General features: G+C 35.7%; 1 protein-coding gene across 4 annotated transcripts in view; it reads left to right on the top strand.

Annotated features, from left to right (window-relative positions):
- Positions 1-13,460, top strand: part of LOC119068318 (PH and SEC7 domain-containing protein-like) — a 51,465-nt gene that overhangs the window by 35,207 nt on the left and 2,798 nt on the right. The window contains exons 3-13 of one of the 4 annotated variants that reach the window (XM_037171872.1): positions 674-727; positions 787-1,208; positions 1,392-2,207; positions 3,383-4,119; positions 4,187-4,380; positions 4,443-4,635; positions 5,404-5,570; positions 5,858-5,955; positions 8,026-8,301; positions 8,375-8,512; positions 8,691-8,872. In XM_037171872.1, coding sequence (XP_037027767.1) covers positions 674-727; positions 787-1,208; positions 1,392-2,207; positions 3,383-4,119; positions 4,187-4,380; positions 4,443-4,635; positions 5,404-5,570; positions 5,858-5,955; positions 8,026-8,301; positions 8,375-8,512; positions 8,691-8,872 — 3,277 coding nt within the window. Of the gene's footprint in view, positions 1-673; positions 728-786; positions 1,209-1,391; positions 2,208-3,382; positions 4,120-4,186; positions 4,381-4,442; positions 4,636-5,403; positions 5,571-5,836; positions 5,956-8,025; positions 8,302-8,374; positions 8,513-8,690; positions 9,193-13,460 lie in introns of those variants that run through there. The other 3 variants (XM_037171870.1, XM_037171871.1, XM_037171869.1) reach the window with 3 other exon arrangements.

Raw genomic sequence — 13,460 nt, forward strand, 5'->3', positions numbered from 1 at the left:
GGAAACAAAACAAAAACAAATTCAAAAATGTGAGATTGAGTAAACTGGACTAATTTTGGACTCACTAATTCGCTCTCTTTGAGAGTATTGGCAAATTAATCAAAAAACTAATTAAAAACTGTCAAAAAACTAGAATAATGACATTACTTGACATTGACACTTAGAATCGATCAATCGATAAACTCATCATTCTTATCACAGTACGAGCGGGTGGTGAGAATGGCAAAAATGAACTCAATTTAAATTTAGGTGGGACTACTGTGGACTACTCTCGTTTTTCTATTGGACTGTATGCCTTTGTGAACATTTACAAATTTACAATTTACACATTTTTATATATTCGTGTATCCATCATGTAAATTGTTAGGGTCTTTTCGGAAATTATTGGCTCTTTCTCCTGAAATACTTATGAAAGAGGATTCGATGAAGTCACGCTTGAATTTGTCAGTGTCTCTATCAAATATTAGGACATTGTCGATGGAGAAGTCGATTTGATGTTCCTTTTTCTCTTCCTTTTCCATTTCGATGGCATGTCTAATGAGTGCAGTCTTTCCTCCTGAAAATTTCCATTTTTATCGTTGTCGTTTTCAATATCAGATGAATAGCTGCTCTTACATTGATTGAAGCTTATTGGCCATAAAACAAATTTTAATTAATTTCTTTGAACTTTCAGTTTTAAAATGTCTCCGGTTATCAGAAGATCCAGTCACATTAGACTTAAAGCGAGGTAAGCAGCATACCAAATCTTACAGTGAACACTAATTTTAAGTCCATTCTCCCGTACAGATCCAAAAATCAAAGCAAGAGTTCGAAAATATCTTGCCCAGTCGAGCAATTTGCACTACTCCGATCTATCCGACATCGAGCTAAACACGTCAATAACATCGTCTCAAAAACTGTCACCAATAGCATCAGCGAAACCGCATGGTCTCTGTCACCGAGTAACGTCGTCCGATCCGACATGTCGTCCCTCACGCATTCCAACAATTGTCAAAAGTCCCGTACACAATACATCCAGATCGTGTCCGCAATCGCCACATGGTCCGAAAAGTAAACTGCCACTAATCGCAAACGGGACGGGTAACAATTTGATAGAAGAGCCGAGTAAACAGGCACGGTTTGAAGCTTACATAATGACAGGAGATGTTATTTTCAATTATTCGAGAACGCCACCAACTCCAGCTTTAGTTACTTCACACAGTAAAAAGGTATGACTAGGCTGCTGTATATATTGTCATTTATGCAACACACAATTTATATGCTCCAAATACCACCACATTCACCCCCAAAGCACAGCTCAGTTTCTTCATACTGTCTTTTGTTATTTTCTCTTTCATTAAAAAAAAAATTAACAAAACTAAAAGACAACAACAAATTTTTCCATTTCATAGGTCGACAGTTTACGAGATAATCCAAAACGAAATACACGACAGAATGGTGCTGTAGCACCGCACGCTAAAGGTGAATCCAGTTTATCTTCGCCGAGTTTTTCGGACAGTAGCGATTCGGTCAGTTCGATCAAAAAGTCTATCGACAAAGACCATACAAGTGAGCTAATCAGCAGTAGACTGTTGAGTGAAAAAGACAATTTAATTAAAACCGACGTTGAATCGGGAGGAAGTACAGCCGGTGGTGATTTTAGTGGTGATTTAACAAATGATTATAGCGGCTGTGTATCTTCCTCATCATCAAATTCAATTATGAACAAAGAACCCAATACAAACAATAGTGATATAGTCGATTGTGCTAAATTTAGTGTAGACAAAGACAATAAGTTTAACAAAAGTACGAAAAGTGGACTTATTGTCCAACAGAACATTATATCTTCGTCGTCTTCAACGTCAACGGTGAAAAGTGAAAATTTAAGTTCACCGGATGCATGTTTCTCAGTGCCTACATCACCCACCTCCCTTACAACGCCAATTATTGAATCGTTGAGTTTGTTCAAACAAAAGGATCTACCCAATTCGGTGCCAACAAGTCCTGAATCGGGCGCACAGGAAATTGTATTACGGCGAAATCAACAACAGAATGGTGTGTCGCGACGGAATGATTCGGCCGGTTTTCGAACTAGTCGATCCGAGGATCATTTACAGCACACACAGCGGGACATTTTAGGCGCTGTTGTTCCTATAGATATTGAAGAAGATGTCAACAGCTCTCTGAACACACTTTTGGACACCAGACATGATTCGGAAGATTCACAGGTGAGTCGAAATCCATTTATAAGTTATCGACCTACGTGCGATGAATCTGGATGGGATTGCTCACTTTTCCATATCGTACATTCAGTCCTATGTACGATTTAGTGGATTTAGATCAAGAAGTGTGTCAATCTCGTCAGAATCGTTTGATTAAAGCTTTTTATAGCTTTTACGTTGAAAACAGTTAGAAATTTTTCAAATATTTTTCCTTGCACAAATCGTCCTTTCAATAACATAAACTTCTCAAAAATGTAAAATTATTCAAAATTTCTCAAATTGACTTACATTCAAATCCACTTGTGTGGCAAAGAGCGTCACCCATTATTCTTTAGATTTCCTCCATCAGCAACATCAGCAAAAAAGAACGAATTGGTAAAGTCCCATATATCGTTTTGATCACCAGCATGAATTCATTTCACTATCCTCTTAATATGTCTCTTGACGACGTAATGCGCAAAAATTGTTTCCAATTCAATCGTGAAGCGTGGTTAGCACAACTAAGCTTTATATTCATTCATTTTCGAAAATGGTCTTAATATATTTGCGCTGTAACCATTACAATAAATGGAAATTTCATTAGTGTAGACGATCTGCATATTCCGGAAATCAATTTTCTAACCGCACAATCGAGTGTACATATGTTTCGCTTCATCTTGCACTTTATTGAATTTAAATTGGTTGCATAGTCTTCAGTTGTACAATGTGACTTCTTGAAAATAGAACATGCTTTCATTGAACAAACACTTTTCCTGGCATTATGCTATTTCGGTAAAAAAATATTATTTTTTTGTGTTTTCAGTTTAACGATTTTTTTGATAAATTTTTTTTTCTTGTAGAAAGATAAATTGCCATAAAGTAATGACTAACCCTTCGCAGCAAGAAACATTTTATTTTCATTCAAATTTACACTTCATCTTCTGATTTTTATTGTTTTTCTTGGCTCCGAAAAAATAATTTAAAAAAATTCCATTGAAAATGTCTGAACGCATCGCATCACTTTATTTATCGTTAAATTTTGAGTCATTTGGAAAGGCCGATTTCCGTCGAATTGACTAACCAAAAAAAAAAAAAAATAACAGAGTCCCGCGCGATACATCTTCTACTCTTTTTCTACCACAAAGTTCCTTTGTTCGCTGATTCAATTTTTCAATTTCTCACACAAAAAAAAATCTTTTCAGAGCTCCTGCGATCGAGATCGTATAGTTTGGACATATAATGCACCAATTCAACCGACAACTCAATCATCAAATTCCCATTCACATTCACACTCAAGTTCAATTAGTTCATCGCCACAACGATCTGGTAGTCCGGCATCACCAACTTCCGTGTCTAGTTCCATAATGTCTTCATCGGGATCGAAAGGTGCTAGTCACAATAATATTGGTAATACGGCTGCCGTTGCATTAAACAATCTAATGTGTCCGAACGGTGATCAAAGTATTTCCGAAGCGGTATCGAACATTTCGAGTCCTGATTATCAGGACGACGATAATTTGCTTAGTTCCAAAGATATGACAGGTATGGCTATAAGTGATCCAAGTGATTCCGATTCAACAATATTGGTGTCCGATGCTGGTTATCAGCAGACACGCGGTGATCGCGATCGAGATCATAAAATTGTGATTAAAGTGAAAGGTTTCGAAAACCAATTGAATACTCAAGGTTATACAGAATTGAAAGATAGCGAAGACGAACTGGCTACGATAACGGAAGACGTAGCGACTGTAGTCTTCGGCACGGATCCGAGAGAATCGTCGCCGCCGGTTTCAGATGATGGCAGCGACGTAGAGTCATTACATTCGTATCATTATTCACCGAAAGCGGTGGATATTCCGTCGGCTGTACGACTAGCCAAGCGGCTGTATGGCTTAGACGGTTTTAAGAAAAGCGACGTGTCTAGGCACTTGAGCAAAAAGTTAGTGTACATTGTTCTCTCTAAACGGAAGATGTTATTAATGAAATCGTTTGATTGTAACTTTTAGCAACGACTTTAGTCGTGTCGTAGCTGATGAATATTTGAAGTATTTTAACTTCGAAAAATCAACATTGGACGAATCACTGCGACAGTTTTTGCAACAATTTTCACTGTCTGGAGAGACTCAGGAGAGAGAACGTGTCTTAGTGCATTTTTCTCGAAGATATTTAGACTGCAATCCTGGTACATACAATTCGCAAGGTAATGTCATCGGTTGACAAGCACTAAAGAAAACGAAAAGTAATTTTATCTTACGTTTCCAGACGCTGTACATACACTGACTTGCGCTATTATGCTACTGAATACTGATTTGCATGGTCAAAATATTGGACGAAAAATGACGTGTGCCGAATTCATCGACAATTTGGCAGAACTGAATGATGGCGAAAACTTTCCAAAGGATGTTCTGAAATATCTGTATCAGGCTATTAAAAATCATCGGCTGGAATGGGCTCTGTAAGTGATATATCTGTTCAATTGTGTGCAATCCGTTCAAATTAACCCCGTTTGCCGTGCTATTAGCTGATATAGAGTTTTGATGTAGGACTCGAATGATTTAATTTCATAATAAGAAACGAACAGTGGCACTCTTTTGTTCTGGGCAACATTTGATACGCTGAATGTATCCATTTGTCCACGTTACATTTGCTTTGTATGAAAAAGAAATGTTTTGCCATCTATCTAAACGTACATGTAGTACATATTCCTGATGCTCATACACTTGCCTGAATTGTAAAAATGCCGGTTATAAGCTACTCAAATCGTTAGCTTGTAAGGAAAACCAGTTTCGAACTGGAAATATGGGCGAATCGTGCAAACAGTTCCAGTTGACCACTACCATTATTATACCCGAAAAAACTCCTGCAAACATCACGAATTCAGCCATTATTTCCAGATCATTTGACCGGCTTTGACTGTCTTTGAAGCCAGTTCAGATGAGATCAATTCTTGGATCCAAATTTTAAACTAAAAAGAGCAAAGGCACTGTCCCGTGCAGATCGGAAATTTATTTCTAATTTTGATTGCTTTCTACCGGCTGGTCTCGCTTTGCCAAAGCGAAATCTGATATCTGCAGAGCACTTTCAGACAATTACTTAGTACCGTCTGTTCTCTCCATCAAAAATAGAGAGAAATTGAATGGACACCGCTGCATTCATCATCAATACAAACATCCTTTTGAAAGGGTTTTTTCCTTTTTCAATTTTTCTTTTTCTTTTATTTTAGTGACGATGATTCACCTGAACAAAAATCACGAACTGACGGAAACAGTATTCAAGGACCACCCGTTGGTCCGAATCCATTTTTAGAAACTCCACTAAATGCAGCTGCAATTGAATACAAAAAGGGTTATGTGATGCGAAAATGTTGCTACGATTCGAATAACAAAAAGAGTGAGTGTCCTAGCATTATGAACAAGAAACAAGAAAACGACCCGCAAACCACCACCACCACCACCAAAACAAAATCTATCAAAACATCCAATCATTCTGCCGATCGATCATATTCGCTTTTGTCTCTCAAATTGTTGCAACGCATCCAATTGTTTTGCTTACGAATATAAAACTATATCAAAACGAAACAAACAAATTAAATTGACAAAGACAGTCATTCATTTCTAAGTATCTTTTGAAATATTTCATTTAAACTAATGAAGCAGGTTGTTGTGGTTTATTTTCAGCCCCGTTTGGAAAACGATCGTGGAAGATGTTTTACTGCACACTACGAGATTTGGTTTTGTATTTGCACAAGGATGAGCATGGATTTAAAAAGAATCAAGTAAGTGGCTACATTATGCAAAATCACTAAATCTCATTAACGACATTAACTCTGGATCCCTCTGTGGGTTGTCCCCTGAGCGATGTCTCACGAGGGATATGTCTATGTGATAGTGGTTATTCGACATGTTGTTTAGACCTATAAAGCCTGAAGCGAGCGTAAGCCTAATGTATATCCCTGCCGGCACACATTATATAAAGCCGAAATTGGTGTTAAAATGAAATTGTTGGTCGCAAATGACGAATGGAATTAAAAAATAAAATTTTTTGCTTGACGTCCTGTCTTACCAGACAAATTGAAAACTTTATTTTTAAATTCTATTCCTTCATTTGGAACAAGGGCCTTCAGTTTTAGCACCAATAGCGATATACCACTAGGCCACTAGGGGCTAAAAAATTAAGAGTCAATTCGCCAAAACGTCGAGCAGTCGGGATTTAAGCCGACGGCGATCCAAACGAGCTATGGCTCAAATGAATCCTCGTTCAATTCTGAGAATATCGTGGAACAACTTTTTTCCCGAAATTTTTTTGTTGTGCTGACATGGCCTTTAGAAAAATTTTCTCCGGAGATGCCGTGAAAATCGTTTTTTAGCAATAGCTCCAACATGCAACATGTGAATAATGTCCAATTGTGTACGTTTATGAAGGTCAATAAGCTGAATATTATTGACAAACGAACGCCGATGTTCGACCCACGCAGCCGCAACAACAAGTGAAAAACCTCGAAAAAACCGAAATTTTTGAAGGGCTCTGGGCGGCTGGGAAAGTTAGTAGCAGGCAGCTCTAACCCGAAATTTGTAGCTTACTTCTCGCCCTATCCATTGACACCACACTCGACCATACTCACCGTCCCAGGTAGAAATGGAGTTGATTTTTCACAATGTATCTCAACCCATCAAATGTTGGAAATTTTGCATGTTGGAGCTATTGATAAAAAACTATTATCGCGACCACTTCGGAAAAGAAATTTCTAAGGACCATGACAGCCCAACAAAATTTTTTCGGGAAAAAAGTTGTTTCACGATATTATCAGAATTGAACGACGATTCATTTGAGCCATAGCCCGTTTGGATCGCCGTCGGCTTGAATCCCGATTCCATATAAGCTGTTCGAAGTTTTGGCGAATTGACTCTTAAGAACAAATTTTTTCGTATTAGGCAAACGTTTCAAACCGTGGCCGTATGACATATTGATATTCATGTGGGCTCTCGGTCTAACCGAAAACACTTTGTAGACGTTCGTCATGCATGGATAACAAAAACTAATTCGGCCGTATGAGTTCATGCTGCCTTCTTCGAACATTGAAATTGTTTGAACCCGGAACGCAGAACTCGTAATATAAGAAAAATGTATTGACATCCAACTTGTCGTTGCCTCGTAAATCGTAAATTTCGTGCACATCAGATGAAATCATTGGACTGGTTGAATCCATACAAAAATAGCCAGGCAATTCCATATCGGATCTCTAGATCTCACAGATGACAATGTGAACAGACATACGTTCAGACTCAAACAGAACTTGAGGAAGTGAAAATCGGTAAAAAAATTTCAATTGATCTGACTTCATTCAAATCGTTGACCCGACTTTGCCCGAACTATTTATTTCTGATTTCTGAATGGCACAGATTCATATCCTTCTTTTTCTGTGTCTACCAGATCCATTTAGAATGAGCTTAGTGCTTCAGTGATCTTTAAATGCAACGAATCAGGGACATCAATTTATCAAATTATCGAAATATTCGAACCACAAAAAGTCCATAAATTCTTCCAAGGTTTAGTTTGACTGGTTAAGGGTATCGCGTAATTCTATGTATTCATTAACCTGTTGTTTTCTCTTAGTCAGTATGAGCTATTCCAGTTCATTGGCCGGTATAGCTGAAATATAGCGGCGCTTTATTTCTGTTATTTCTTTCATTATATAATTGAATGATAAGTTAGTTCGATGTTTGCGGCTTTTTTGAAGGGAAAATTTAAGATTTTTTTCGTTTTATCTTGCATTGCGCGTCAAATGGAAAACCCAATGAAAATATTTTCGATTTCGTGTTGGATAAACAAATCAAAATGATTTTAGATGTCCGACAATGTGCACAATGCAATTCGTATTCACCATGCACTGGCAACGAAAGCGGCTGACTACAAGAAGAAACAACATGTTTTCCGACTGCAAACGGCCGATCAATCAGAGTATTTATTTCAAACCAGCGATTCGAAAGAGCTACAATCGTGGATTGATACGATCAATTTTGTGTGTGCTTCGTTTTCGGCTCCGCCACTGGAAGGCGGTGTGGGCAGTCAGAAGCGATTTCAGCGACCGCTGTTACCCAGTTCTCATACAAAGTTATTAATGGTATGCGCACAAGTCTTACAATATGGTTGGATCGGTCAATTTGCATTTTATTTTTGCTTTGCTATTTCTACAGAGAGACCAATTGGCTACACATGAGGAAAAAGTGTCACAGCTCGAAGCCAATTTGGCTGATCATAAACGAGCGCAAGTTCCAAATAAAGGTTTGCCGTTGCAAAACCACAAGGAGAAGGAAGCTTATTTACAATATGAGGTATGTGGACGAAACAAATGCCGATCGGTGCTGCACTTCCTGGACTAAATCGGATGGGATTGAATGGATTTATTTGGCGAGACTCCCATCTAATCCTGCACGATTTAGTCCATTTAGTTCACTATGTGTGGCATCCATCGACAAATACTTCAAAATCATTTACTAATTTTTCTTCTAGCTGAAGCGCTACAAAACCTACGTATACATTCTAAGTTCCCGTCTGCTCGAAGACGAACAGGCCGAATATCAAAACGCTTTACTAGCTGGAAACGACGAAACGACGTGCAGTTATCAACAGTTGTCAACTGGAAATGTGATTGTGAACAATATGCCGCAACAGCTAAATCAAACGTCAAACAGGTATAGTTATCGAGCTGCAATTTATCGATCGGAGGTACAGCCCGATCTTGGCTGACGAGTGATGGGAGTTTTTTCAGCTTGCGTGGTTTAGGGGATTAGAATTTTTTTTTTCTTTTTCTTTTTTTATTAATTTGGATTTCGGTTGGTGATTAAAGAAAATTTATTTTTTCTTCGTTTTTGGTTTTTGATTCATTTTTGTTCTGATTTTATATTTTTCAGTTTTTCATTCGATTTTTATTTTTTTATTTTATTTTGGCATGGCCATGAATGAATTGATCAAAGAAAGAAAATCAATCAAAAACCGATTGCGGCTTTAAATACAAAAAAAAATGAAAATCTTAGATTTATACATGGAATTGGTGTTGGTATAATTATTATATTGAGATATATAGTTGAAGCTTTTTTAAATTTTTATTTTATATTTTTGATTTGTCTGAACAACATTTTTCAAATATTATTTTCGTTGTAAATACAGAACAAAGAAGAAGAAAAAACAAAAACATTTATTTTAATATTTCAAAAGAAATTCTTTCTATTTCGATGATTTTCATATTCCATTTGGATGTATCTTGGGTTATCTTGATTTTTCAATTTTCATTATGGAAAAGCAATTTTTCATTTTTTTTGTGGTCGTGTGTACGCTTTTTCCTTTTAAATATGGTGAAGGTATATATACTATAATGGTGGACTATACTCCGTTCGCTGTTTGTGTCACCATCTCTTTTCCTTTCTTTGGTTTTACTATTTTTATTTAAATTTGTCGAACTTTGATTTTACTTTTATATCTCCCCGTTGTTGTGGATGCATGTTTGTGTAGCAAAATACATAAAATGAAAAGACAAACAATAAAAAAAAGATAATTCGTCACAGTTCACAAGAACGCTTTGCATTGCATAACCACCATGGTGATCCAATTCATTTAATTTCAATTAAATTCAAAATTTGAATGAAACGAAACGGTGATGCTGGAGCTGTGAGCGCATCTTCTTACAATTAAAGATACGGCAAGTTTGTTTAATCTTAAATGAAAAAAATGGTTCATTGCTAGCAGACAAATTGTAGTCATAAAATTGAATAGAATTGCCACGTCGAACCGTTGGCTGACGATTTAGTTATCAAAACAGAGTTCATATTCAGGGCATGCAAAATTAATTAATAGAAAGAGAGAGAAAAAGACCGTGACAATAGATCGAAGTTATTATGAATTGTAGTCGACTGCTCAGCTTTTGCTAGCACACATAGGTCGTGCTCAGTAATGAGCGTATTCCAATGACTATTTTTGATTAATAAAATCCACTATTTTCCTAACTTTTCCTAGACTTTCCCATATTCCCCTAAATTTTAGCAAAAAATATTTTTTGCAAAATTTAAAAAGTTGTTGGAAACTTCGGAAAATGTTGGAAAATATTGAAAAAGGTTTATCCAACATCAACATTTGTAACGAAAATTTAGTACAATTTATTTCAAATCACAGTAAATTCGGTTTACTGCCCACGTCTTTGTGAGGCAGTTTCACAAGATCTGAATTTACCTGGTACCAGCATATTTGCAATTTGTTAAAAATACCGGTCTTGATATGAGAATTTAATTAGAGCGCAAGTACAGATCACCAAAAATAAGGGTATGAGCAGGTTGACCAAGGTTATATCTTTCTCTCTCAAAACATTTTCCCATATTTTCTTGAGTTTTCCCACATTTTCCTAGATTTTCATCAATTTTCCCAAAATATGTTTTTGGTAAAATTTAGATAAATGTAACATAAATATGGGGAAACATAGTTCTTGAGATCTGGTCAGATTATGTCTACTGGTTGCCTGGTAATTCATGCATGACAATTTCGCGTCAGGTAAGGTCACTTAACATGGCTTCAGGTCAACATTAAATTTTTTAAATTAATACGAAGAACTTCGTTTCGATTCCAAGGTTATGTAATGTAAGGTACCGCATTAAAATGTAAATAATTTATCGTCCATCGAACAATTATACAATGTAAAAGCATCCATCATCATCATCGTCATTATTGTGGTACACTTGAAATAGTAAATCATTCTTTATTGGGTTGGGTAATTGACTGACACAAGATATACATAAACGAACGAATGGCCGTAAAAAAAATCTCAGCTTAGTTGGATAATGTTCCTAAGATTGTGTGTTTCACAGGACGAATACTACGTAGCCAATGTGATAACTAATAAAGTGTTACGCCTCGCTTAGTGTTTTGAGTACATTTATTGTACTACCAATTGCCGTCATCAGCCAACTATATTATCGTAATATGAATTACTGAATCAATCAAGGGCCTACTTTAGAAGGAAATAAAAAAATGTCTTCCACAGACAAACTCAGTCAGACCCTTTAAATGTTTCTGTACTCTCTTACTACGACAGGCAGAAAAGAAGTAGAAGAACACTCGTCTGTGTAGGGTCTAACTTTCTGTCACCGAGTTTCGACTTCTCTTTATCTCCCTGTCCAACGAAAATCTGAACCAAATCTGAAAATTTAGTTTTCAAGTTGCTCCACAACTCCTACCGCCGCACCAATTGTTTAAGAACTCAGTAACTAACGAAAAAAGTAAGTAACGCGGTGTCATGTAAATTTTCGCCAAATAGTAAACCACAATTTAGAACGTCAATTTGTCACCTAACCTGTTTTCTACCGGTAATATTACAACGTTTGCGGATGGTAATAGGAACATTGAAATAAACGTTTTGCTTTGAGCGAAGATGATGTTATTGCTGAATCACGTGCAAAAACGATCATTAGCTTCTCTATTTTCTTGGTCTATAAACTTGTAGCCTTAGCTTTGACTGTGTCTTTCGTTTTATTCTCCAGAAACATGTATCGAATTGGTAAGAAGTCTGTAGAGAACAAAATTAGCAATTACATTGTCTAGCTAAATCGAAAATGAATATCTAAGTCTTAAAACAAATCCTAATTACAAGATTCACCAGCGGTATTAAAAACGAAACAAAAAATGTTTTAGGAAAAATTATTTTAAAAGATGTGACCGATCAAACGTTCGGAAACAATGGTAACCGTCATATGGTTCAGAGCTCTCAAAAGTTCATCATAAAAGAAAATTAATTTTTGACATTTTTTTTTGGGATCATTCAAATATAGTACTCTACAACTATTGCGATATCAATTTCGAGTGAACGAATATTTTAAAGTTTACCAACATTGTGCGTCTCTTTAGCAGTAGTTTTACATTCGTTTGTAAACGTTTTGAGTGACCCATAATTTTTAATCGAAATTTTTCATCGCAAAATTTTACATTTTTTTATTTTACTGATTGGTTTTTACATCGAAATCATTGAAATTTCCACGATTTTGATTGTTCATGCAAATTAAATGTTGTGCCATAGACTGAGGATATCATAAGATTACGCTGAGTAAAGATCCTAATGGTTAATTGTATAAGAAAACGGGCCTAAAGTTCTAGTTCACCCCATTTCTCCTTAATTTTCCCCTAATTATCCTTTTCCGATAAGTTTGATCTTCGACTGAACTGGGTACAAAAACAATATTTTATTAAAAATTATACGTACAATACCAGTATAAGACTGAGGAAGCAACGGATTAACTAAACAATAAATCACCCCCAATCCGATCATTTGATTTAACAGTAACAACGAAATTGTCCTGTTGATGCATTTAGTTAAAACTTCGGTGCCCAATCAATCTCACAGATCCTTTCCCGATTTCTGAGTGATGAATTGAATCACTTAAGTTATTCGATTCGATAGACATCAGCCTACAAAAATCATCCATTTAAAATGACACCACTACCTATAGACACCTAGACCAACATCACACGATAATTTTGTTTCCATAATTTTCTGACTTGAAATTAGCTAGCAAATCATGTTTAATAGTTGAACGGTTAACCAGATAAAATAGTTTGCATGATCAATTCAAATCCTAGAATGCACTAACGAAACAATTGTTCGATATAACAGTAATATATTTTCCCTCAGACTCGCAATGTATGGTAGCTTTGGTAAAAACGTTAGCAAAACGTTTGAAAAAAAAAGGTTTTTTAATTTGATTTGACGAGACTGATATTACCATTTTAGTCATTTAATAAAAATGAATGTAAGGATAGATTGTGCACTTCATTGAATTAAAATAAATAAATTAAAAGAAAAGAGAAAATAAGAAAATCAATTTTAACGAAGAGGTAAAGAAGAATCAATATTCATTCGTAGCGTTCCAAGTTAAAAATTATTTTTTGTGCCATATTATGTAAAATGCACAACTCTTTAAATGAAAATGAAACGAGAACGGAGAAAACCAGTAAAATAAAAAAAGTAAAAAAATTAAATGAAAAATAAAATCGAGATAAAAAATGTAAGATTTAAATTGTGAAAGGATAAATGTAGCTCTAACGTTAGTCAGACTAAAGAAAAGGTAAAAAATTGCTTACAAATTTAAGGAACTAAAAACTTTTGAAGAAACTGATTATTATTAGAGTAAAATTAAATTTAAAAAAACATTTTTAAGTACAACCCAACAATTTAGAATTCTTAGTTTATGCATTAGAAACGTATTTAAAGGATTAAACAAAACAATGTTAGACCATTACTCA

The sequence above is a fragment of the Bradysia coprophila genome (assembly GCF_014529535.1).
Source record: "Bradysia coprophila strain Holo2 chromosome X unlocalized genomic scaffold, BU_Bcop_v1 contig_173, whole genome shotgun sequence".
In the NCBI taxonomy this organism is placed as follows: Eukaryota; Metazoa; Arthropoda; class Insecta; order Diptera; family Sciaridae; genus Bradysia; species Bradysia coprophila.